Below are 23,668 nucleotides of genomic sequence, written 5' to 3'. Positions count from 1 at the left end.
TTTTTCAAATACGTATTCCGCAAATGTAATAGAAAGTCGTGTGATGTTCACACCAGATTTTTTCGATTTCATTACCTACCTTTTAGACGGGGCCCGATTCAAATAATAGGATCGCCCCTGATGGTGTTTTTCGTGCATTGTCTTTGATAGCTGTGCTTTTTTTTATTAGGTACTTAATTTATTTCTACTTCCCTACCTACTTTATAAATCTACTAATAACGGAGAAAAAAGAATAGAGCACTGCAATAATATGTTTGTTTAGATTTTAGAAAACCCGGAGCTTTCTTTTATCACAGAACTGTTTTTAGCCACTAAACTTCTTGTATTTTTACACAGAACCTAACCGGTAAACACTTTTTACAGAGACTTCCGGAACTTTTTTACTCGCACTACTAACTGTTTCTGAACGTAAAAAAATAACTCGCACTTTTTTTCTTGTAGACATCTACATGTGACGCACTCAATTACATCAATTATTATTAAAACCAATTGAAAACTTGTTGCCTGCCTACTAGAAAAATCATCTCGGAGGCCTATAGAACTATTAGTTGAGACTTGGCCAAGAATAAGAGGTAGGTACTTAAAGAGTGCTTTAGAATCTTTGGATGGAAAAAAAATATCAAAGGGGGGAAAAATACTAAAAATAGCTAGGTAACTAGAGGTAGGTACTACTTCGTAACTAAACGGAGTATTTTTGCCTTGAAATAAATAGTAGGAAGTAAAAAAATAGGTACCTTACCTACCTATCTAAAATCAAAAATGGGTAAGTAGGTACCTAATATTAGATAAGTAAATAAATTAATAAGTTGATTTTAGTAGGTAAAACAACCTATTCTGACTGAAAACTATTAAAAATATGTTAGGTACCTACCTACGTAAATATCTAAAAACTGATTTCAGTAAAGTAGGTATATACCTACTGACTAAAAACTAAAATGTATAAGAATCGGTACTTAAACCCTAAACTCAAATTCTAGTCACTAGTTAGTTATGCTGAAAAAATCACATGTGTCATAACCTTAAACTGATTTTGCGAATAGTTTTTTAAGGCGCGGGGACATAATTATTATGACTCAGACCTTAGGAAGGTAAGGTAAGTTTTTTATGACTTTATTATCATTGGCGTATTTTTTTCGCGTCATATTGAGGTATGGATTACGAGCAAAAATCTTTGTCAGGGTGGTTCCATAAAAACCGGCTACCTACCCCTAGTAGTTCAGTGATCACTTCGAAGTGTATACAGCTCACGAAAAAGGACCCCCACGTGCCCTCCCGATGTAGAAAAGGGACCCAACACTGCAATCCAAAACTATGAAAATTTGAAAATAATACCTAGAGTGAGACCTTTCACACTGCAGGAGACCTAAGTCGCGAGACTCCAATGTGATGCTTGCCACGGACGCTCAGAAAATCTGACACACCTATCTGTCAGACCGAGGTCCGTCAGGCGGTCTGAGAGTGAATGGTGGGCCTGAGAGATCTGTTTCATATGTTTGGATTTTCAGGCGGCATCGCGCGACTCCGCACTACTAAAAAGTCGCGTGACTTACGCTTCCAATAAGCGACAGCGGCAGACCTTAATTTTACCTTTTAACAGTTTTAACTGTAAATTTGGCCCCTTCCTGAAACTAAGCACAGTTTCTTGTACCACCCGGACAAGCCGTACAAAAGTTGAGGTGTCATATCACCTCATGGCGGTGATTTAATACACGGTATAGTGTCATGTTATTATTATTATTATTATTATTATTATTATTATTATTATTATTATTATTATTATTATTATCTATTATTAATTTATTATTATTATTATCGTATTTCATTATCTATTATTATTATTATTATTATTACTATTATGGTTATAGTGTCATGTTTTTTTTTGGTTTACCAGAGTATAGGGTGAGGTTATTGTTAGATCATCTCAGGTTTTTGGTTCATCATCATCATCGTCATTCGATCAATGGATCAGTGAATAGATGTTGATCAGGGGCGATTTTTTCGTCTTTTCTCTTGTTTTTTTTAAAAAAAAAAACAGTATTTAACAACGGAAGTAAGTTAGGATGATTACCTAAACCCTCCCCCCCCCCTTTCTAGAAGAGGTTTGATCGAGGGAGCTGTAACAACTGGGGTCTTAATCGTTTTGAAAGCGAAGAAAGACAGGAGAGGAGAAAGCCAGCCGTTCCGAGAACGAACATCCGTTGCAGGATAAATTCCGCGCCGGGCGGGAAATCAAAAACTGGCGTTTACTACAAGGTGGGGTCGAGCCGCTCAAATACATGACATAGTTAAATGAAAAAAAAAAAAATAATAAACAAACAAAAAATCTCCCGGAAATCTGAACTTGGGGCCCTGACTCTTTCATCTTCTCAGATCACACCTTTGAAACTCACCTTCCCTATATCTAATCTGATTCGATCAAGTAATAGACAATGGTACTAGGTATCTAAGTAAATGCAGTGTCAATCATTGGTGATACCAAGGACGTATTCTTCCGTTCAGGTCAGCTTCCCATGGCGTTAGTGGTCGTCACTGCGGCGTTCGCCTTGCCACGCGGAGACCCGGGTTCGATTCCCGGCGGCGGTCAAGAAATTTGTATCATGCAAATGATTGGATTTCCGTGGATGGCTGTTGCGGGCCCACTCTCAGCCTCCGTGAGGAAATGAGTACCGTATAACCTGAGGGGTGACTTTGCACCACTTGTACTCACCAATTTTAGGATACCTTGCTTATAACTTTGCAGCCAATATTTTCTACGTTAAAATGGCTATGAAAAGGTAGTGTAGCCAAAGAGTTTAGCTGACAATTTTAATTAATAGATTATAATTTACGTGTCTTCTTTTTTTTTTTTTTGTCAAAGTTTGGTGCAAAGTCTCCCATAGGACGGGTTGACATTGCACCAAAAATTTCAACCATCTACTGTGGCTTTCACACAATACCTGGTGCAATGTTCTCAACGGAATTAGAAAGAGGACATTCTTACAATTTTTTCGATACCAAACACGATACAGTTCGGTCAATTTTTATAGTATTTTTTCCCCCAAAAAAATTCCTACCTACCGTTTTTTTTTTAAATTCTTATTACACATGTTATTCTCTTGCTTAAGACCTAATTTTTTCAAAATACCAAGATAAATAACTATATTGCGAGGTGACTTTTCACCAAGTAAATATCAGATTAGTAACAAGTGGTTTTCATAGGTGGTGACATTGCACCATGGTGCAATCTCACCCCAGAAATACGAGGAAATGACATTATGTCAGATTAAGGCAAATTACTTGATTTTAGTGGAAGATAGCACTATAAAACCTTTTTAAACAGCTTGCAGACTAAATTTAGAAGTTAATCATATATTTACACTTAGCCTATCACACCATGGGACTGCTGCAGCTTTGAAATTTTCCGGAGCTTTTTCACACTGCTTTCAAGGGGTCCTGCTTCAACGACTGATAACTCTAAAATGAAAGTAAACATAACCTCAAAGTGCTCATATGTTTTTTCACAAAGATATCAGCTGTTTTATCATATTTTTAAATATTTTTTTACTTCCTCCAGAAGCATTCAGTCAGCATTCAAAACATTTTACTGATTTGGTGCAAAGTCACCCGGGCAGGTGCAAAGTCACCTCAGATGACGGTAGCTATGACATATAAATGCGCATAGCGACCGGTGCCAGCATGGTAGGTAAACATTGGACATTGGATGTTAGGATTATTGAGATATTGGGAAAATCCTACAATGCTGCAGTGAGCACCAAAGTTATGACATAATAATACAAAGAAACTGCATTTACGTATTCTTTCGTTCTTTATTTCGAATCTATGAGAAATCCCTTATTACGTTACCAGCCTAGTTTGGTTGGAACTTTGGAACAGATGAGTTCTTCGCGGAACGGCTCGGCTGTCTTCCACTCTTCGATTTCGAGACGATAACACCTCCGTTCTTAGAACTCCCTGTATCAAAAACCTCTTCCAAAATACCAATAATACCTATTTTATTTTTATATATAAATAGCACATGGCCTTGTTGCTTAGCGTGTAAATAAATAAATAAAATATGTATATAAATAGGTAAAGAGAACAGAACAGTTAAGACAGAAAGACAGAACAGTTTGGCGAGGCAAAAAGTCTTCTAGGCTTCAAATGGCCTTGGCAGTAAGTATACTTACCTATTTATAAATAGGTAAGTTTATTAGGTAAGTTGGTACTTGGTACTTACTCCTCAGCCAGCAGTTTCGCTTTTGATCCATTAGAAGAACTAGCACTCTGGGGTAATCTCTCAGCTTCTGACATACTGCTTCAAACTGCTTGTAAAGTCCTGCTTTATTTTCTTATTTCCTTTGAGAATAACATGGTTTGTTCTTTTAAACATAAAGTGCCCGAAGTAGGTAGGTATTTGTTTTATAACTTCCAGTCTGATAGGTATACTGTGTCAATGGGCAACTCAAAATATTATTTGAGCAGTTCTAAATAAAGATTTATTTTGTTTCTCTCTAAATTACTTACATACATACATGACCCGTCCATATTTCTCTTTTACATATATATAGAGATTTGTCTTAGTCTTATTACAAAGTCACTTTACAAAAAAAAATCCGATAGGTATCTGCGAAAAAATGTAATCACAAAGCACTTTACACCACAAAAACTCACCCAAGTAGATAGGTAGGTATGGTCAACAAAACAAAACAATGCCTAACAGTTACTAAATACAGAAATATTATTTGGAAAACAACAATGAAATATAGAATCAAGACAGAAGCAAGAATTTTAATGAAATAAATCATTCAAACCGTTCCTGAAAAGTACCATTGGGGGTACTTATAATAGGAACAAAAGGAAGATATTTTTATAGTTACGTTACTTCGGATAATGTCTGTGTTTACAAGTTGTTACGAATGAAATTTGTGATTTTGTGGTACCTCTCTGCCGCGTCTCTTAATCCAAGAACGCAACTTGATTCCTGTGGGCAGACGATCGGTCCAAATTATTCAGATAGATATTTCTTGTATCCGGAGTTCGGCCGTTCACACACGAGTAATAATCCCAAGAGATGAAATTGTGATTTTGAAAAGCATATGGATTTAGAATATTTCTCTAATCTGTATGATTAGATTTGATACAGTAAGAGAATACTTTTTTGACTGCCTTTCTTGTTGATATTGACAGTGGTGTGGGTTGGGGAGGCTGGGTTGGATGGACATCAAAACCCTTTTCAGTTTCTTTCATAAATAATTTAAATTTATCTCTGTATCTATTGAATAATATTAAACTGTGTTCAATTTTGGTACAAAAATAAATTAATTAAGGTTATGAAATAAATCATTCAAACCGTTCCTGAAAAGTACCATTGGGGGTACTTATATAGGAACAAAAGGAAGATATTTTTATAGTTACGTTACTTCGGATAATGTCCGTGTTTACAAGTTGTTACGAATGAAATTTGTGGTACCTCTTCTCTGCCGCGTCTCTCAATCCAAGAACGCAACTTGATTCCTGTGGGCAGACGATCGGTCCAAATCCAGATGGAAATTTCTTGTATCCGGAGTTCGGCCGTTGGAATGCACCCTAGTAATTAAAAAATTGACAAGTACCTACATAATATTGTATTTGGTAGTACAGAAACGGACTAAACTATTTGGTCATAGGGTAAGTGTACCATTTATTCGCCCACCTAAAAAACGTACCATTTATTGGCCCACCTGTACCATACGCCACATAAGTCTGAACTGGACGAACTTTTTCAAGATCCAATTTCATCAAAAGAAAGGGCTTAAAGACTGCTATCGAACCAGTGCTATTCAAAAAGTGTAGTCATAAAAACGAAAATTAGAAAAATAAATGTGGGCAGGTAGGCCAATAAATGGACGTTTTTTTAGGTGGGCGAATAAATGGTACACTTACCCTACCTAATCAACGGGTAATGACTGGAATATTACCTACCGGACAGCCAGCTTAGTTAGCTCGGTTGGTATAGCGCGTCTGCCTTGTAAGCTCTAGGTCGCCGCGCCGGTTCGATTCCCGCCCAGGGCGGATTTTATCCTGAACGGATAATGTTCGTTCTCGGATTTCGAGATGATAAGACCTTAGTTGTAAGAGTTTACTCTATGAAACCTCTCTTTTAAGAAGAAGGAGGAGGAGGTCTAATCGTCCCGAAATCAAAGAGCGGGCAGGGTAGGAGAAAGCCAGCCGTTCCAAGAACGAGCTTTTACAAGGCAGGCGCTAACTTTCACAAGGCACTATGGTGGAAAACGGGCATTGTGACATAACATTACAACTTGGAACCAATGAGCGAGCTGCCTAGATTCTTATAGTATGAGAGTATTAGGCGGTTATGAACTCTCCGTAAGTTTTCAACTTGTTCTTGAGTAGCCGCGGGCGTTCTATGTCCATTTTTGGACGTCCGAACACAGAATACACCGAGTTAGGATTAAGGATGCAGTTTCATGTGTGGTCAAACAGAACTGACTCGTGAATCGATAAGAATATTTTGAATCAGACGTTGCGTGGGAGAAAAAAGAAAGGATTTGGGAGAGAGGGGATGGAGAAGAGAGGAAGTAATAAATAATACTGACCCCAAAATGACCCCAAATGAAAGTGGGATAAAGGTAAAGTGAAAGAAGAAGAAAAATATGTTGAACATACTCTGACTGGAAAACATGACTTGATAGGATAGTGAGGATTGGAATTTTTGATCTTATCCAAGGCTCGTCCACATGAGGTTGACTTTGTCCATCATTCTGGAGGAGGCGCTTATTCTTTCTTCTCGTGGTATTCTGAAACAAAAAGACAAGGAAATTTCAACTCAGTCATCCGTTGAAGATGATTTTTCTATGCATAGGATATTTTGAATATTTTAAAGAACTTTATTTACGACCAGCCAAGGAGGGTGGCGCGTCTGCCTTGTGCGCTGTATTAATCTGATACCCTGTCCTCCTTCTTTATTCGATTTAACACCTCTTGAAAAAAAAAAAAGAACATGGATGAGAAGAGTGCAGGACAGCAGGACGGCAAGGAAGGGAAACTTTTCGATCTGTAACATTGGAGGAAAACCAATCTTGAAACCACAGATCTATACAGGTGATCCAGAAAAAAACTTAATTTACGGTCAGCCAAGTTAGCTTGGGGAGTAGCGCGTCTACTTTAAAAGCGCTAGGTCGAGGGTTCGATCCCCCAAGAAAAGGTAAAAAAAACAACACTTCACTCACCATTATCCGTCGAATAGCCACAATCATCTTCCTCGTCCTCGTCAGCATCCAGAATATTACCGCAACAAATCGAGTACAAAATGAGCAGCAAAAACATGGAGGGAACAATGAGCAGTACAGTCATGAGTACCGGGTTCCCTCGCCACATATCCGATAGTGAGGAAGCAGTGTCGAAATACATTCGATATAGCTTGGTACCCACATTATTACCTCCGTATACCTGAAAAAGGTAATAAAATAAAATAGGCCAGCCTAGTTAGCTTGGTTGGTAGCGCGTCTGCCTTGTAAGCGCTAGGCCGCGGGTTCGATTCCCGCCCGGGGCGCATTTTATCCTGAACGCTTAATATTCGTTCTCGGAACGGCTGGCTTTCTCCTATTCTGTCTTCCTTCTCTCTTCGATTTCGGGACGATAAGACTTCTACCCTTAAAAAGAAAGTATTCAAAGAAAGTACCTATTTGCAAAGGGGAGAATCTTACCTGAGCAGACTGGTTGAGTACAGAGTCGAGAAACATAACCACCGCCTCATGCGTTAACTGAAGAGGTTCATCTTGAGGGATATGATGGTGGTTAAGTATACTTATCTTGGTCATTATAAAAGATTCTTAGCAGGGTCATTTTAAAAGTCAATGTTTCTTACCAAGGTCATTTTAAAGGTTTTCTTTTTTTAGGTTTATTTTAAAAGTGTTTCTTACCTACATAGGCCAATATAGGTCATTTTAAAAGTGTTGTTGTTGTTGTTGTTGTTGTTTGCAAATGTCGGGTTATTTGACTACTAGGTCATTTTACCGAATTTTAAAAGTACATATTTCTTACTTAGGTCATTTTAAATCTTACCTGAGCAGACTGGTTGAGTACAGAGTCGAGAAACATAACCACCGCCTCATGCGTTAACTGAAGAGGTTCATCTTCAGGAATATGATGATGGTTGGTGGTGGAATTGAGCACTATGAGGTGAGGTAGGGAGAGGTATTGCATGGCTATGCGGTTGGCCAGCTCTGGAGATCCGATCCAACCGAACTGGAAATGTCTGGAACAGGGAATTGAGATTTTTTAGAAGAGGTTTGACAGAGGAAACTGTAACTGCTAGGGTCCTATCGTCCTGAAATCGAAGAGAGAAGGAAGACAGGATAGGAGAAAGCCAGCCGTTCTGAGAACGAACATTATCCCCTGAGGACATTTATATGTCATAGCTACTCATTTTCCTCACGAGGCTGAGTGGGCCCCGCAACAGTCAGTCACGGAATCAATCATTTGGATGATACAAAATTCTTGACCCCGCAGGTAATCGAACCCGGGTCTCCCGCGTGCAAGGCGAGCGCAGTGACCACTACGCCATGGGAGCTGACGGTACAATCTTTTCATAAAACAAAGTTTGTTCTCCTGTCCTGTCTTCCTTCTCTCTTCACTTTCAGGACGATAAAACCTTAGTTACAGTTCCCTCTTGTTTCATTTCTACTAGATAAAAGCGGAGATGAAACACCCATCTTTTTTTTTAGCAGGCGAACGTCTTGACCACTACATCACCAAAGCAGGTTGTCTATTTACCTGTGATATTTGCTCCGATGTTGTTTAATAATATTGTGTATCATACTTCTGAAGTGAATCATGTGCGAGGGTACTTGTTTGAGCTTATTCTCCTCGACCACCGCCAGCACAAGGTACTTGTTCGTGCTGAGAAAGTCGTCTATGTTGTTCGACGTGACCTTCATGAAGGTTTCGAATCGCTCGGTGTTTATCCATTGGGTGAGATTGGACTGGATGTCCTCTTCCGGATGACCTATCACAGGGCCTGAAATTGAACGAAAGGAGTGGGTTGTGGGTTTTTTAAATCTCCATAGAGATTGGTTTTATTAATATCGGAAAAACGGTAAGCGTTGTTCTGGCCGTATTTTGGGAGTTCGATGCTTGCTTCTTATGACCCAAGAGTTAGAGATATGTATCACAAAAAGGTTTTTTAAAAAATTAAAATGCGAGGAGAGTCTTTTTTTTTTTAGGTGTGATAGAGGGAATTGTAACAATGAAGATCTTAAACTCTTATCATCCCGAAATTGAAGAGAGAAGGAAGACAGGATAGGAGAAAGCCAGCCGTTCCGAGGATAAAATTTATCTGATTAGGATAATTCCGCCCCGGGCGGGAATCGAACCCGCAACCTAGCGCTAACAAAGCAGGCGCGCTACCCTCCAAGCTAACTGAGCTGGCTACACTAATCCTTACCATAACAAGCATTTTTTTTTTTTTTTTTTTTTTTTTTTAACCCAAATGATTAGTTTCAGATTTTTATTCAATCTAATTTCGACATGATAAATCAGTTTATAATCTATCAATAAAAAACTTGACCTGAGAAAGCCTTGAACTCGAAAGGTAGCACATCTGCCTCAAAAGTGTTATCTCACAGGTTCGATTCTGGCTCTGGATGAACTTTATCCTTGCCTGTCCTTATTTTCTCTTCAATTTCAGGATGATGTCAGGATGAAAAAAAAAAAAAACAATAATAATAATACTAATATTTACATAAAGAGGATGGTTTGTATCTGGGGGTCCCACATACAAGAAGAACACTTGATTTTTGTTCTTCAGCTCCTCGATGGATTTAGACTTGGTGATTTTGAGCACAGGTGGACCAGACACTCGCAGAGCAAAATTGATAATGTCCTCTGTGTTGCGATCTCCTTGAAATGTAAAATGGATGTCGGTGCCTTTGATACTGAAAGTAGAAAATAAATTTAAATACAGATGACATAAAAAAAAAAAATCAATTATAATAATATTTATTTATTTACGGGACTAACCCTTTAAACAAAAATGACAATAGAAAAAAATACACTAAAACTAAACAAACACATACAACAATCAAATACAGTAGAAAAAAAATAATAAAATGAAATATAAAAGGACTTGACTTCCCATGCATATGAATATGTATTGATCAGCGTGGCAACTGTATTGGGGGATTGTAGTGTATTTGAAGAATGTACTGGGGGCTCTGTTCAGCTTTGGGGCCCCAAATTTCAAGGATTGATGTGTTTTGATTCAACGAAGATGTGTACCAAATTTCATCAAAATCAGACCAGGCAATTAGGAGTTATAGCGGAAGGGGAACCTTTTTTTTTTTTTTTTTTTTTTTTTTAATTACCTACTGCTGGTGAAGGGACTCTTTAGTTCTGTCTGAGCATTTAATTATTTTCACTTCTTCTCTTCTAGTCTTCTTATCAATTTGTTGATTTTTATTTCACAGAAAGAGCTCCTGGAAAAAGTCCTCCATGTCGAATCAGCAACGTTTCACCACAAGAACATCCTGTTCGCGTCGGTGAGCGACCCGTGGGAGCTTTGTCTCGCAACGTGTCGCACCAGTTCAGCCAGTGTTCGTCACGAGAACACCTATATTAATCCCGTGGCCAAGTTCTGCTATAATAGGAGCGACACTATGCCTTCGTAGCATTGGATTTCCTTTGGTGAGTTTAAAGCCCGTCGCACATTGAATAGAATAGAATACTCGTAGAATATACCTCATTTATACTGTTAGGAGTCAGCTCCCATGACGTAGTGGTCACTGCGCTCGCCTTGCATGCGGGAGACCCGGGTTCGATTCCCGGCGGTGTCAAATTTGTATCAAGCAAATGATTGATTCCGTGACTGGCTGTCGCGGGGCCCACTCAGCCTCGTGAGGAAAATGAGTAGCTATGACATGTAAATGCGCATAGCGACCGGTGCCAGCATGGTAGGTAAACATTGGATTTTAGGATTATTGAGATATTGAGAAAAATCCTACAATGCTGCAGTGAGCACCAAAGTTGTGACATAATAACACAAAGAAACTGCATTTACATTTATATTGCTAGGAGGAGACTGAAAAGTCCCTTTACCCCCGCAGTCTAAATAAGGTCTTGGAAGTTGGAAGCGTAGACGCGCGACTTTTAAGATAGAAACGCACTCACGTGAGGTCATCGCACTCACGTGAGGTCATGGGGAGTCAGAAAGATGTAGTTCAAAGTTTTCCCATAGTATTGAATTGTAGGTAATTTCGTTTAGGATAGCCACACTACTATCACGTCACGTGATCTCACGTGATATGATGGTAGTGTGTTTTTACCTTCTAGAAGGGCGCACTGAGTCTTCTCCATGAAACTCACTATGCGTTGGCATATGTATATAACGCGTTTCACTAGTGTGCATTGCGCCTAAACGAGAAGTATTGTGTCTCTTCTCGTCCATCTGATGAGGGACATACTACGGGATGGACATGCTACGACACAGACCACATAATAGATTAAGATTTTTTCCAAGTGCAGATTAAGATTTTTTCGAAGTGCAGATTAAGATTTTTTTTCCCAAGTGTTTCATAGCCGTTTTTATTTTGTATTTCCTTCTGTTTCGTTCTGATTACAGACATGGCAATTGGGAGTTATAGCGGAACAGACAAACAAATAAACATCCAAACCAAATACAAAATGGTCGAGTTAAAACATAGACCTATCATTCGGTCAATAATAGAGCCTACTAAAGGTACCTATCACATTTTTTTTTTTTTTTTACAATCCAGACATGACTGTTGGAATCAGCAGAGATACTTACAACATAATGGTGGGATACATCCGTACATTGAACTTCCTACATGTATTGGTATGCACAGTGCAATCTAGTTTGCCGACTCGAATACTGGACACACGGGCTAAGTTTTGTGCCACATGAGCCCATATGGGTTCCAATCGTTTGCAATGGGCACACCATGGAGCGTAGAACTGAAATCAGAATTAATGAGAAATTGTGAAAGACTAATTTTACATTCAATTCTGTTGAGACATTAATATCACTGAAGAGACTGATTAATAGGGGCTTTAAGTCCCAAACTATGTATGCATATTGGTACTAAAGTTTGTAGTGACATAAGTATCCCTGCCATCCAGCAACAAGCTACACACCTTCTCTGCAATCTAGTTTGCCGACTCGAATACTGGACACACGGGCTAAGTTTTGTGCCACATGAGCCCATATGGGTTCCAATCGTTTGCAATGAGCACACCATGGAGCATAGAACTGAAATCAAATTATGAAAAAGAGTAAGTAACAAGCTATTTTTTAATTCAATTCTATTAACACATTGATACAACTGAAGATACTGATTTATATGGACTTTATGTCACTTTATAACTAGGTATACATAGTGGTGATACCTATAGTTTGTAGTGACGTAAGTATACCTGTCATCCAGCAACAAGCTACGCAACTCCTCCTCATATTAACCTCACCCAGCCTAATTGGGGCCAGGAAAAGCCGGCAGCACATCGTTGATGCTTGATGCCCAGGAGATCACCCAATCAGATAATAACTTCAAACAACTTTCCTTAACTTGGGCAATTTATCTTCTGCCTTTTTACTTTCTATTACATTGATTGTTTTCTATTACTAATGTATAGTGGAGCTATACTAGTTATAACTATTGTCAAGTACGTACTGATACTTACTTACCATGATAAGCCAGCTTGATTCTTCATTGATAATGTCAATAAATCTGTCACTGAGTTCCACAACTTTTGAGGCACCTGATAGTGAGAGCAGGCAACCTGATACAGAAAGAAATATTGAAAATTAGGAGAGAGGTACTTAGATGACAGAAAGTTGAACACAACACAAGTAGGATATTTCCTTGATTCCAAAGTGAGAATTCTCTTGTATGGGAGCTATGTTGGTGTTGAAACACAAATCAAAGTGTTAAGGCTTTTCCAAAGGTAAATTTTGTAACTCACCAAAAACCAGGATCACAGCTAGGCAACTTGGAACGAATCTCAACTGCATTATTAACTGCCTTCTGATAATAGGGCACCCGTTAACTTCTTGTTGGATTTTTAAAGTTAACTCTAAACTATCTGCATTGGAAAAATCTAATCAATAAACACCAAACAAATCGGAAAACTCCAAATCCAAATCCACAGGAAAATTTCGGAAAATCTCCTTATCAAAGTATTGAACATAGGAGAAGCTAGCAAAGTGAATGCGAATGCGCATTTTTCAAAGAACCGCTTACACGATCAGTGATTACGAGGCGCGTTAATTAACGCGCACAGTAATCGGAGCGAAAATTCAAAATTTTCTGATAACAAAGTTGCAAATCTGTGGGTCGGACTTCAGCAAATTTGGATCTTTTTACATGGTTTTTTCTCTTGAGAAGTTCCTTTTGAAGTGATTCTAGGCGAAAATCTTTCCTTATCTCCATCCTTTACCTGTCCCCTTGAAATTATATCGAACCCCTTTGAATTACCAGAGTAAAATAGCTTCTCTCAGTAACATAGCTAAGAGGTAAGTACTTACCTAGTTGAAGTTCTATTATTATGAAGATTTTGTTCAAACCAGTGATTTCACACTGTTCAAAACAAATTTGCAATTCATAGAGTGTAAGTATCAAGTACGTTGTATGTTTTATAGTCTATATTTTCAGCTAGATCAAGACAACCTTAATTAAATTAAATTGAACTGATTTCAATTCTAGTTGTATTTCCTTTCAGAAATTACCCTTTTCTGAAGCTCATTTTAACTTTTTTTTTTGGGCCAGCCTACTTAGCTTAGTTGTTAGTGCGTCTGCCTTGTAAGCGCTGAGCCGTGGGTTCAATTCCCACCCGGGGCAGATTTTATCCTGATGGGATAATGTTCGTTCTCGGAACAGCTGGCTTTCTCCTATCCTGTCTTCCTTCTCTCTTTGATTTTGGGACAATAAGACCATAGCAGTTACAGTTCCCTCTGTCAAACCTCTTTTTTTTTATTAAATAAAACAACAACTTTTTTGGCATGGTAGCACCTGTACCAAATCATAGGAAATCCAAGTTGGCATGCCATTGGAATTGTTTTCATTTCCAAAAGAAAAATACAACTTTGTTCAATCATTTCAGATTATGACCAGTTCAGCTTGATGTATTAACAAACCTCCACTTCTAGTGAGATGAGCAGTGCTGTCACCCCAACTCAAGCACAATGTGGACCCTCTGTGTTATGTGTTTTCTCCGCCGACGACTGGTGCTTGGCTTGATATTTGTGTTCTCACTGACTTATTGTATTCTGAGCTTTTACATCGTGGTAAGACTATTTTAATTTAATCATAAAATTTTAGTCAATTTCATTACTCTAGTGAGATGAGCAGTGCTGTCACCCCAACTCAAGCACAATGTGGACCCTCTGTGTTATGTGTTTTCTCCGCCGACGACTGGTGCTCGGCTTGATATTTGTGTTCTCACTGACTTATTGTATTCTGAGCTTTTACATCGTGGTAAGACTATTTTTATTTATTCATAAAATTTTAGTCAATTTCATTACCAATGTCTAATAATCAACATGGTACCAGAAGAAGACAAAGATGAAAATTTTACCCATACCACTCATTGTACCAAAAAAGTCTCTTATCACCAGGAGAAACTTTTTTTAATTTGTTTGTTATTAAAGGATCCACCTATTTACACCTCCAATTTTGTTGAAGGCTAAGTTTCAACAAAATTGGTACCTCAACAGAAAAAAATTTCTTTTCAGAATAACAAAGCCAATGTGATTCTTCGCCCTTCTGAAGATCATATGATGATTCGACGGGTGAAAGAATTTGTGTGGCATGATGAGAACCGGAATGATACTGCTACATGTCGTAACTCTGTGCAGGGCAAATTGATCATAGCTGATGATAGAGGTAAGTAGGTTCAAATGTGCTGAGTGCTCAGTAAAGTTCTCTTATAGCCAGACCCACAATTTAAATTTGGTTTAGATTTTCAACTTTTAAATTGAGCAACTTGATTGGCAAAAAAATAATTAAAATAAATAAATAAATAGACTCAACTTATGAGATTGCTTAAGTTAAACCAAGTTTAATCTCTTGATTAACATCCTTCCCATTAAAAAAAAAGACATTTTTTTCAAGAAGTTTTGATAGAGGGAACTGTAACTGCTAAGGTCTTATCATCCTGAAATTAAAGATAGAAGGAAGACAGGATGGGATAAAGCCAGCTAGTCCGAGAATAAACCTTATCTGTTTTGGATAAAATCCACTGTCTAGTAGGGAATATTTTCTTATTTTTCATTATTATTTTGACTTTGACCCTTATGTCATAAAAGATCTAACCAGGTCACAGTGGTTACAGTGACATAGGGCTTTTATTAAAACTGATGGCCCTACTTATACCAATACCTTCACCCTTATTCCCAGGTTATGTATGTGCCAGAGACCTTGTACAAAGTAGTGGATGTTGCACTACTACGCTGGAATCACCTCAATATCCCTGTGATACATGTAACACGGAGGGTTGTTGTGTGACCTATGAGTATTGTGTTGCGTGCTGTTTGGATCCTGGAAAGGTAAGGTTTTTTTTAAGAAGTTAGATAGAGGGAATTGTAACAATGTAGGTGTTATCATGCCAAAATTGAAGAGAGAAATAGGACAAGATAGGAAAAAATCAGCCGTTCTAAGAACAAACCTGATCTATTTAGCATGAAGTTCGCCTCCTGGGAATCGAACCTAAAGCTTACAAGGCAGGTGTGCTACTCTCCAAGCTAACTATGCTGGTGAAAAGAATTTTATCCTCAACACAACGTAGCCATGAAAGGCGCAAAGCTTATAATAGAAAATCAACAATAGTCTTCAACATTGTTTGTTTGGGAAACGTGTCGCACCAGTTCAGCCAGTGTTCGTCACGAGAACACCTATATTAATCCCGTGGCCAAGTTCTGCTATAATAGGAGCGACACTGTGCCTTCGTAGCATTGGATTTCCTTTGGTGAGTTTAAAGCCCGTGTCATATTGAATAGAATAGAATACTCGTAGAATATACCTCATTTATAGTGCTAGGAGGAGACTGAAAAGTCCCTTTACCTCCGCAGTCTAAATAAGGTCTTGGAAGTTGGAAGCGTAGACGCCCGACTTTTAAGGTAGAAACGCACTCACGTGAGCTCATGGGGAGTCAGAAAGATGTAGTTCAAAGTTTTCCCATAGTAGGGTAGGTAATTTCGTTCAGGACAGCCACACTACTACTATCACGTCATGTGAGCTCACGTGATATGATGGTAGTGTGTTTTTACCTTTAAGAAGGGCGCACTGAGTCTTCTCCATGAAACTCACTATGCGTTGGCATATGTATATAACGCGTTTCACTTGTGTGCATTGCGCCTAAATGGGAAGTATTGTGTCTCTTCTCGCCCATCTGATGAGGGACATACTACGGGATGGACATGCTACGACACAGACCACATGATAGATTAAGATTTTTTTCCCAAGTGTTTCATAGCCGTTTTTATTTTGCATTTCCTTCTGTTTCGTTCTGATTACAGACATCCTGTATATTTCACATGTAAATATTCTTGTACACAATGTATCATATCTAGCTGAATTGAAAAAAAATGTACAGAATAAAATGTACATATGTAGCAGAATTGGAAATTGTACACATCTAGTCGAATTGTACGGATGTTAATATATATACCTACAGTCATCTAGTCGTATTGAAAATGCCTATACTTCCAATGGATCTCAAGGCAAAGAAACAACCGACGAGGGAGCGGAGTCGCTACAACAACAACAACAACAACAACAACAATAACAACAACACCAACAACAAGGCAAAGTGAAATGTCAGCTCTATAGTGAAGCTATTCGCCAGGTAAGAAAAAGTATTGAAAGTAATAACATCAAGACTATAAACAGTGAGTATACCAGCCTGAATGTCCTTGGCTAAAGAAATAGCAAAGGTTGAGTCGAAGGGCATCCACTCGTAAAATTCTGTAGCCAAAACCAAATGTCAGCCAACTGCAGCACCTATTTTAACCAAACGTGTTCTTTCACCTAGGTAACTTTTACAATATCTCTAACAGTTTAGTCGGTATAGCTGAAAACCGCCAGCACACATAATTGATGCCCAGGAGGTCACAAAATCAGATAACATACCACGAACAACATTGCTTAACTTGTGCAATTCATGTTCTACCTTTTTCTACCCATAATAAACTATGTGCTGTTACTTACCATGATAAGCCAGCTTGATTCTTCATTAATAATGTCAATAAATCTGTCACTGAGTTCCACAACTTTTGAGCCACCCGATAGTGAGAGTAGGCAACCTGATATATTTATTTACACGCTAAGCAGCAAGGCCATGTGTGAGAAAAAAAATGGTACCAAAAATACCATCCTTTAAGTAAGTTACAGGTATAAATAGAACGAGGAAATGAAAAATTCCCAGCGATTACTTCATTTGTCTTGTATGTCTTATAGGTGAATATTTTTTAACCGATCTTGAGAATGCATCCAATAATGATAATCAACCTGATTCAGAAAGAAATATTGAAAATTAGGACAGAGGAACTTAGATGACAGAAAGTTGAACACAACACAAGTAGGATATTTCCTTGATTCCAAAGTGAGAATTCTCTTGTATGGGAGCTATGTTGGTGTTGAAACACAAATCAAAGTGTTAAGGCTTTTCCAAAGGTAAATTTTGTAACTCACCAAAAACCAGGATCACAGCTAGGCAACTTGGAACGAATCTCAACTGCATTATTAACTGCCTTCTGATAATAGGGCACCCGTTAACTTCTTGTTGGATTTTTAAAGTTAACTCTAAACTATCTGCATTGGAAAAATCTAATCAATAAACACCAAACAAATCGGAAAACTCCAAATCCACAGGTTTTGTGTTGCATCCTTGTCACATTTGTGAATTACATACCAAATTTCAAGTCTCTAGCTCATACCGTTCCCGAGATATTGTTAAATTATACCGAAAACCGCCAAAAAGAGGTAAAATACCGCCAAGTCCTTTAAGTAAGTCACAGGTATAAATAGAATGAGGAAATGAAAAATTCCCAGCGATTACCTACTTCATTTGTCTTGTATGTCTTATAGGTGAATAGTTTTTAACCCATCTTGGGAATGCATCCAATATACATATAAGCTTATTTCGGAAAATCTCCTTATCAAAGTATTGAACATAGGAGAAGCTAGCAAAGTGAATGCGAATGCGCATTTTTCAAAGAACCGCTTACGTGATCAGTGATTACGAGGCGCGTTAATTAACGCGCACACTAATCGGAGCGAAAATTCAAAATTTTCTGATAACAAAGTTGCAAATCTGTGGGTCGGACTTTAGCAAATTTGGATCATTTTTTCATTTTACATGTTTTTTTCTCTCGAGAAGTTCCTTTTGAAGTGATTCTAGGCGAAAAGCTTTCCTTATCTCCATCCTTTACCTGTCCTATACGTACATATTTAATGAGAAGAAAAAACTCAAGTACATAACTAACCTAAGACCACTTCAGTGATTACTTCATTTGTACGGGTGAATTAACCCATCTTGAGAATGCATCCAATAAGCTTGGACATACCAGAATGAATAGGTAATCTACAAGTCTTCATCTTCATAGTACATATTTAGTGAGAAGGAAAACCCGAGTACCTATGGGAGTAGGTTTAACGATTTCCCAAGACTACTTCAGTGATTACTTCATTTGTACGGGTGAATACTTTTTAACCCATCTTGGGAATGCATCCAATAAGCTTGGACATACAAACATACAAGAATACCTACATATTTAATGAGGACTCAGTAACTTTGTGAAGTTTCCTAAGATTAAATACCTATATACGTACATATTAATTTAATGAGAAGAAAAACCCAATGGGAGTGGGTTTAACGATTTCCTAATCAAGTGACCTTGGGTTCGAGTCATGCAGAAACTTTTCCTTCGTGGCAACAATTAGAGAACCTCTGGTATAAGAACAATAACAACAACTTCAACAACAACAATTAATCCCACCATCGACAAAAATTTGTACTCGTTTTTTGATTGCAAATATTTCAACGGGTTACTTTCTGGCGACTTAGCGCTTACAAGGCAGACGCGCTACCCTCCAAGCTAACTAGGCCTGCAAAAGATGTTGTAATGATCATCTTTTTTTTTTTCATGGTTCAGTAATAAAGTTTAAATACGGTCCTGTGGAGACCTTAAGAACAATACAAATTGAGACGCACCCTGATTTTAAGAAGTACTGAGGTAGGTTTTTAGTCCGTCCTTCCTTTATTATCACGATAGTAATAACAAAAGGTATAGTGGACGGGCTATTGTATTCGCTTCGGTGTCTGTCTGTCTGTCTGTCCCCATAGAAGGTCTTGATTTTAAATCATTACATGAAAGTAAAATCAATAATAATAATAATAAACTGAATATTAAACAAATTAGGTAGGTACATAGGTACCGATTTTCTCTAACCACGATCGAATAAACTACGGGCTAAAAAATTCCCGGAGGGACGGGCCGAGCTTGTTACTTTCCTTTTATGCTAATGTACCTGCTATTGCTATCATATAGGTAGGGTATACATATTCTATTCTACTGTCATAGGTAGGGCTGATGGTTAAATGTTATTGGGTTGCTTTGTTTATACATAGTAGGTACCTACACCATAATACAATACGATTCTATTGTATGAGGCATGAGGCGCTCTGTGGATAGCCATAAGATTTATAGTCTTCTAGCTTTTCCATTCATAGGGGTCAGTGTCGTGGGGTTAGATTTGCAAAAGGGTAAGCTAAACGCCATGTACAGTATACTGATCTGCTGGTGGTGTAAACTTTACCTTCGTACGAATAATTAGAACCTCTGGTATAACAACAATGCTCTGTGGATAGCCATAAGATTTATAGTCTTCTAGCTTTTCCATTCATAGGGGTCAGTGTCGTGGGGTTAGATTTGCAAAAGGGTAAGCTAAACGCCATGTACAGTATACTGATCTGCTGGTGGTGTAAACTTTACCTTCGTACGAATAATTAGAACCTCTGGTATAACAACAATGCTCTGTGGATAGCCATAAGATTTATAGTCTTCTAGCTTTTCCATTCATAGGGGTCAGTGTCGTGGGGTTAGATTTGCAAAAGGGTAAGCTAAACGCCATGTACAGTATACTGATCTGCTGGTGGTGTAAACTTTACCTTCGTACGAATAATTAGAACCTCTGGTATAACAACAATGCTCTGTGGATAGCCATAAGATTTATAGTCTTCTAGCTTTTCCATTCATAGGGGTCAGTGTCGTGGGGTTAGATTTGCAAAAGGGTAAGCTAAACGCCATGTACAGTATACTGATCTGCTGGTGGTGTAAACTTTACCTTCGTACGAATAATTAGAACCTCTGGTATAACAACAATGCTCTGTGGATAGCCATAAGCTTTAGAGTTTTCTATTCATAGAGACCAGTGTCGTGGGGTTATTTTTGCAAAAGGGTAAGCTAAACGCCATGTACAGTATACTGATCTGCTGGTGGTGTAAACTTTTCCTTCGTACGAATAATTAGAACCTCTGGTATAACAACAATGCTCTGTGGAGAGCCATAAGCTTTATAGGCTTCTATTCATAGGGACCAGTGTCGTGGGGTTAGATTTGCAAAAGGGTAAGCTAAACGCCATGTACAGTATACTGATCTGCTGGTGGTGTAAACTTTACCTTCGTACGAATAATTAGAACCTCTGGTATAACAACAATGCTCTGTGGATAGCCATAAGATTTAGAGTCTTCTATTCATAGGGACCAGTGTCGTGGGGTTAGATTGCAAAAGGGTAAGCTAAACGCCATGTACAGTATACTGATCTGCTGGTGGTGTAAACTTGTCCTTCGTACCAATAATTAGAACCTCTGGTATAACAACAATGCTCTGTGGATAGCCATAAGATTTAGAGTCTTCTATTCATAGGGACCAGTGTCGTGGGGTTAGTTTTGCAAAAGGGTAAGCTAAACGCCATGTACAGTATACTGGTCTGCTGGTGGTGTAAACTTGTCCTTCGTACCAATAATTAGAACCTCTGGTATAACAACAATGCTCTGTGGATAGCCATAAGATTTATAGTCTTCTATTCATAGAGACCAGTGTCGTGGGGTTAGATTTGCAAAAGGGTAAGCTAAACGCCATGTACAGTATACTGGACAGCACCTATCTCAACCAAACGTTTTGTGTTGCATCCTTGTCACATTTGTGAATTACATACCAAATTTCAAGTCTCTAGCTCATACCTTTCCCGAGATATTGTTAAATTATACCGAAAACCGCCAAAAAGGGGTAAAATACAGCCAAGTCCTTTAAGTAAGTTACAGGTTTAAATAGAATGAGGAAATGAAAAATTCCCAGCGATTACTTACTTCATTTGTCTTGTATGTCTTATAGGTGAATAGTTTTGTAAATAAAGTTTGATTTAATTGTTTAATAATAATAATAATAGTTTTTAACCGATCTTGAGAATGCATCCAATAATGATAAGCTCGGACTTAGACATACTACAGTGAATACGTACATATTTAATGAGAAGAAAAAACTCAAGTACATAACTAACCTAAGACCACTTCAGTGATTACTTCATTTGTACGGGTGAATACTTCTATTATATAGGTAGGTACCTACATAGGTAGGTAGATAGGTACCTACATAGGCAGGTACCTACATAGGCAGGTACCTAAATAGGTAGGTACCTACGTACATAGGTTGTAAACTTGTCCTTCGTACCAATAAAATTAGAACCTCTGGTATAACAACAATGCTCTGTGGATAGCCATAAGCTTTATAGTCTTCTATTCATAAGGACCAGTGTCGTAGGGTTAGATTTGCAAAAGGGTAAGCTAAACGCCATGTACAGTATACTGATCTGCTGGTGGTGTAAACTTTTCCTTCGTACCAATAATTAGAACCTCTGGTATAACAACAATGCTCTGTGGAGAGCCATAAGCTTTATAGTCTTCTATTCATAGAGACCAGTGTCGTGGGGTTAGATTTGCAAAAGGGTAAGCTAAACGCCATGTACAGTATACTGATCTGCTGGTGGTGTAAACTTTTCCTTCGTACCAATAATTAGAACCTCTGGTATAACAACAATGCTCTGTGGATAGCCATAAGATTTAGAGTCTTCTATTCATAGAGACCAGTGTCGTGGGTGGTAAGGTTTGCAAAAGGGTAAGCTAAACGCCATGTACAGTATACTGATCTGCTGGTGGTGTAAACTTTTCCTTCGTACCAATAATTAGAACCTCTGGTATAACAACAATGCTCTGTGGAGAGCCATAAGATTTAGAGTCTTCTATTCATAGGGGTCAGTGGTGGGTGGTAAGGTTTGCAAAAGGGAAGTTATAAACCCATACACAGTATACCGATCTGCTGGTGGACTCAGAATCCAGGCTTGATCCACAAAAGTGGCGGCATCACTATTTGGAGAAAAATTACGATTTTTTTTCGATAAATTTAAATGAGAACCGAATTTAATAATCACTTACGGCTTACGAAAAAATAGAATAGGGGGTGAGAAAAGAACCTTTTTTTCCTTTTAGGCGCCGGAAAAGAACCTTAAGAAAGGAAGGAGATCAGTTCTTCCTTGGCTACGACATCGACACTGGTAACAGTCATTATCATTATTTATGTTTAAGTTAACCTTAACGCTCGAATGAGACATGACTTTATGACTCATGTCATCTTCAAGATTCTTTATCAGGCGCGGAGGCATTGATCTTTTGAAAGAAATTTGATAGAGGGAACTGTAACTCATGTAATAGCGAAAGACTTCTCGTCCCGAAAACGAAGAGAGAAGAAAGAACCCATCTTGAGAATGCATCCAATAAGCTTGGACATACCAGAATGAATAGGTAATCTACAAGTCTTCATCTTCATAGTACATATTTAATGAGAAGGAAAACCCGAGTACCCATGGGAGTAGGTTTAACGATTTCCTAAGACCACTTCAGTGATTACTTCATTTGTACGGGTGAATACTTTTTAACCCATCTTGGGAATGCATCCAGTATGCTTGGACATACAAGCATTCAGGAATACCTACATATTCAATGAGGACTCAGTAACTTTGTGAAGTTTCCTAAGATTAAATACCTATATAGGGTAAGTGTACCATTTATTCACCCACCTAAAAAACGTACCATTTATTGGCCCACCTGTACCATACGCCACATAAGTCTGAACTGGACGAACTTTTTCAAGATCCAATTTCATCAAAAGAAAGGGCTTAAAGACTGCTATCGAACCAGTGCTATTCAAAAATTGTAGTCATAAAAACAAAAATTAGAAAAATAAATGTGGGCAGGTGGGCGAATAAATGGTACACTTACCCTACGTACATATTAATTTAATGAGAAGAAAAACCCAATGGGAGTAGGTTTAACGATTTCCTAATCAAGTGACCTTGGGTTCGAGTCATGCAGATACTTTTCCTTCGTGGCAACAATTAGAGAACCTCTGGTATAAGAACAATAACAACAACAACTGCAACAACAATAATTAGAGAACCTCTGGTATAAGAACAATAACAACAACAACTTCAACAACAATTAGAGAACCTGGTATAACAACAATGCTCTGTGGATAGCCATAAGATTTATAGTCTTCTATTCATAGAGACCAGTGTCGTGGGGTTAGTTTTGCAAAAGGGTAAGCTAAACGCCATGTACAGTATACTGA

General features: G+C 38.2%; 2 protein-coding genes across 2 annotated transcripts; one reads left to right on the top strand and one right to left on the bottom strand.

Annotated features, from left to right (window-relative positions):
* Positions 1 to 6,485: 6,485 nt before the first annotated feature.
* LOC103510164 (protein disulfide-isomerase TMX3) lies at positions 6,486 to 13,155 on the bottom strand. Its single transcript, XM_017444471.2, has 9 exons — positions 12,952 to 13,155; positions 12,674 to 12,768; positions 11,780 to 11,946; positions 9,671 to 9,911; positions 9,540 to 9,544; positions 8,752 to 9,036; positions 8,041 to 8,233; positions 7,206 to 7,425; positions 6,486 to 6,773 (listed from the first exon to the last, which is right to left on the bottom strand). The coding sequence occupies exons 1-9, from the start codon at positions 12,998 to 13,000 to the stop codon at positions 6,751 to 6,753; spliced, it is 1,278 nt and encodes a 425-aa protein (XP_017299960.1). The 5' UTR covers positions 13,001 to 13,155; the 3' UTR covers positions 6,486 to 6,750.
* A 142-nt stretch (positions 13,156 to 13,297) lies between these two features.
* Positions 13,298 to 16,737, top strand: LOC103510163 (UPF0454 protein C12orf49 homolog). Its single transcript, XM_026824283.1, has 7 exons — positions 13,298 to 13,501; positions 14,089 to 14,212; positions 14,403 to 14,462; positions 14,720 to 14,870; positions 15,384 to 15,532; positions 15,813 to 15,951; positions 16,502 to 16,737. The coding sequence occupies exons 2-6, from the start codon at positions 14,171 to 14,173 to the stop codon at positions 15,933 to 15,935; spliced, it is 525 nt and encodes a 174-aa protein (XP_026680084.1). The 5' UTR covers positions 13,298 to 13,501; positions 14,089 to 14,170; the 3' UTR covers positions 15,936 to 15,951; positions 16,502 to 16,737.
* The last annotated feature ends 6,931 nt before the right edge of the window (positions 16,738 to 23,668 follow it).

The sequence above is a fragment of the Diaphorina citri genome, unplaced genomic scaffold (genome assembly GCF_000475195.1).
Source record: "Diaphorina citri unplaced genomic scaffold, Diaci psyllid genome assembly version 1.1 scaffold567, whole genome shotgun sequence".
In the NCBI taxonomy this organism is placed as follows: Eukaryota; Metazoa; Arthropoda; class Insecta; order Hemiptera; family Psyllidae; genus Diaphorina; species Diaphorina citri.
The sequence above is the reverse complement of the archived record's forward strand: the minus strand, read 5'-3'. Positions and strand labels throughout refer to the sequence as shown.

Bases quoted from the DNA above. Each gene is read 5' to 3' on its own strand.
- LOC103510164 (XM_017444471.2), bottom strand. From the start codon at position 13,000: ATGCAGTTGAGATTCGTTCCAAGTTGCCTAGCTGTGATCCTGGTTTTT. The intron at 9,912-11,779 runs GTAAGTATCTCT...TTCTACTTTCAG, and splicing joins ATGTATCCCACCATTATGTT to TATCAAAGGCACCGACATCC. The intron at 7,426-8,040 runs GTAAGATTTAAA...TACCTTTTTCAG, and splicing joins TACTCAACCAGTCTGCTCAG to GTATACGGAGGTAATAATGT.
- LOC103510163 (XM_026824283.1), top strand. From the start codon at position 14,171: ATGTGGACCCTCTGTGTTATGTGTTTTCTCCGCCGACGACTG. The intron at 14,213-14,402 runs GTGCTTGGCTTG...CGCCGACGACTG, and splicing joins GTTTTCTCCGCCGACGACTG to GTGCTCGGCTTGATATTTGT. The intron at 14,463-14,719 runs GTAAGACTATTT...ATTTCTTTTCAG, and splicing joins TTCTGAGCTTTTACATCGTG to AATAACAAAGCCAATGTGAT.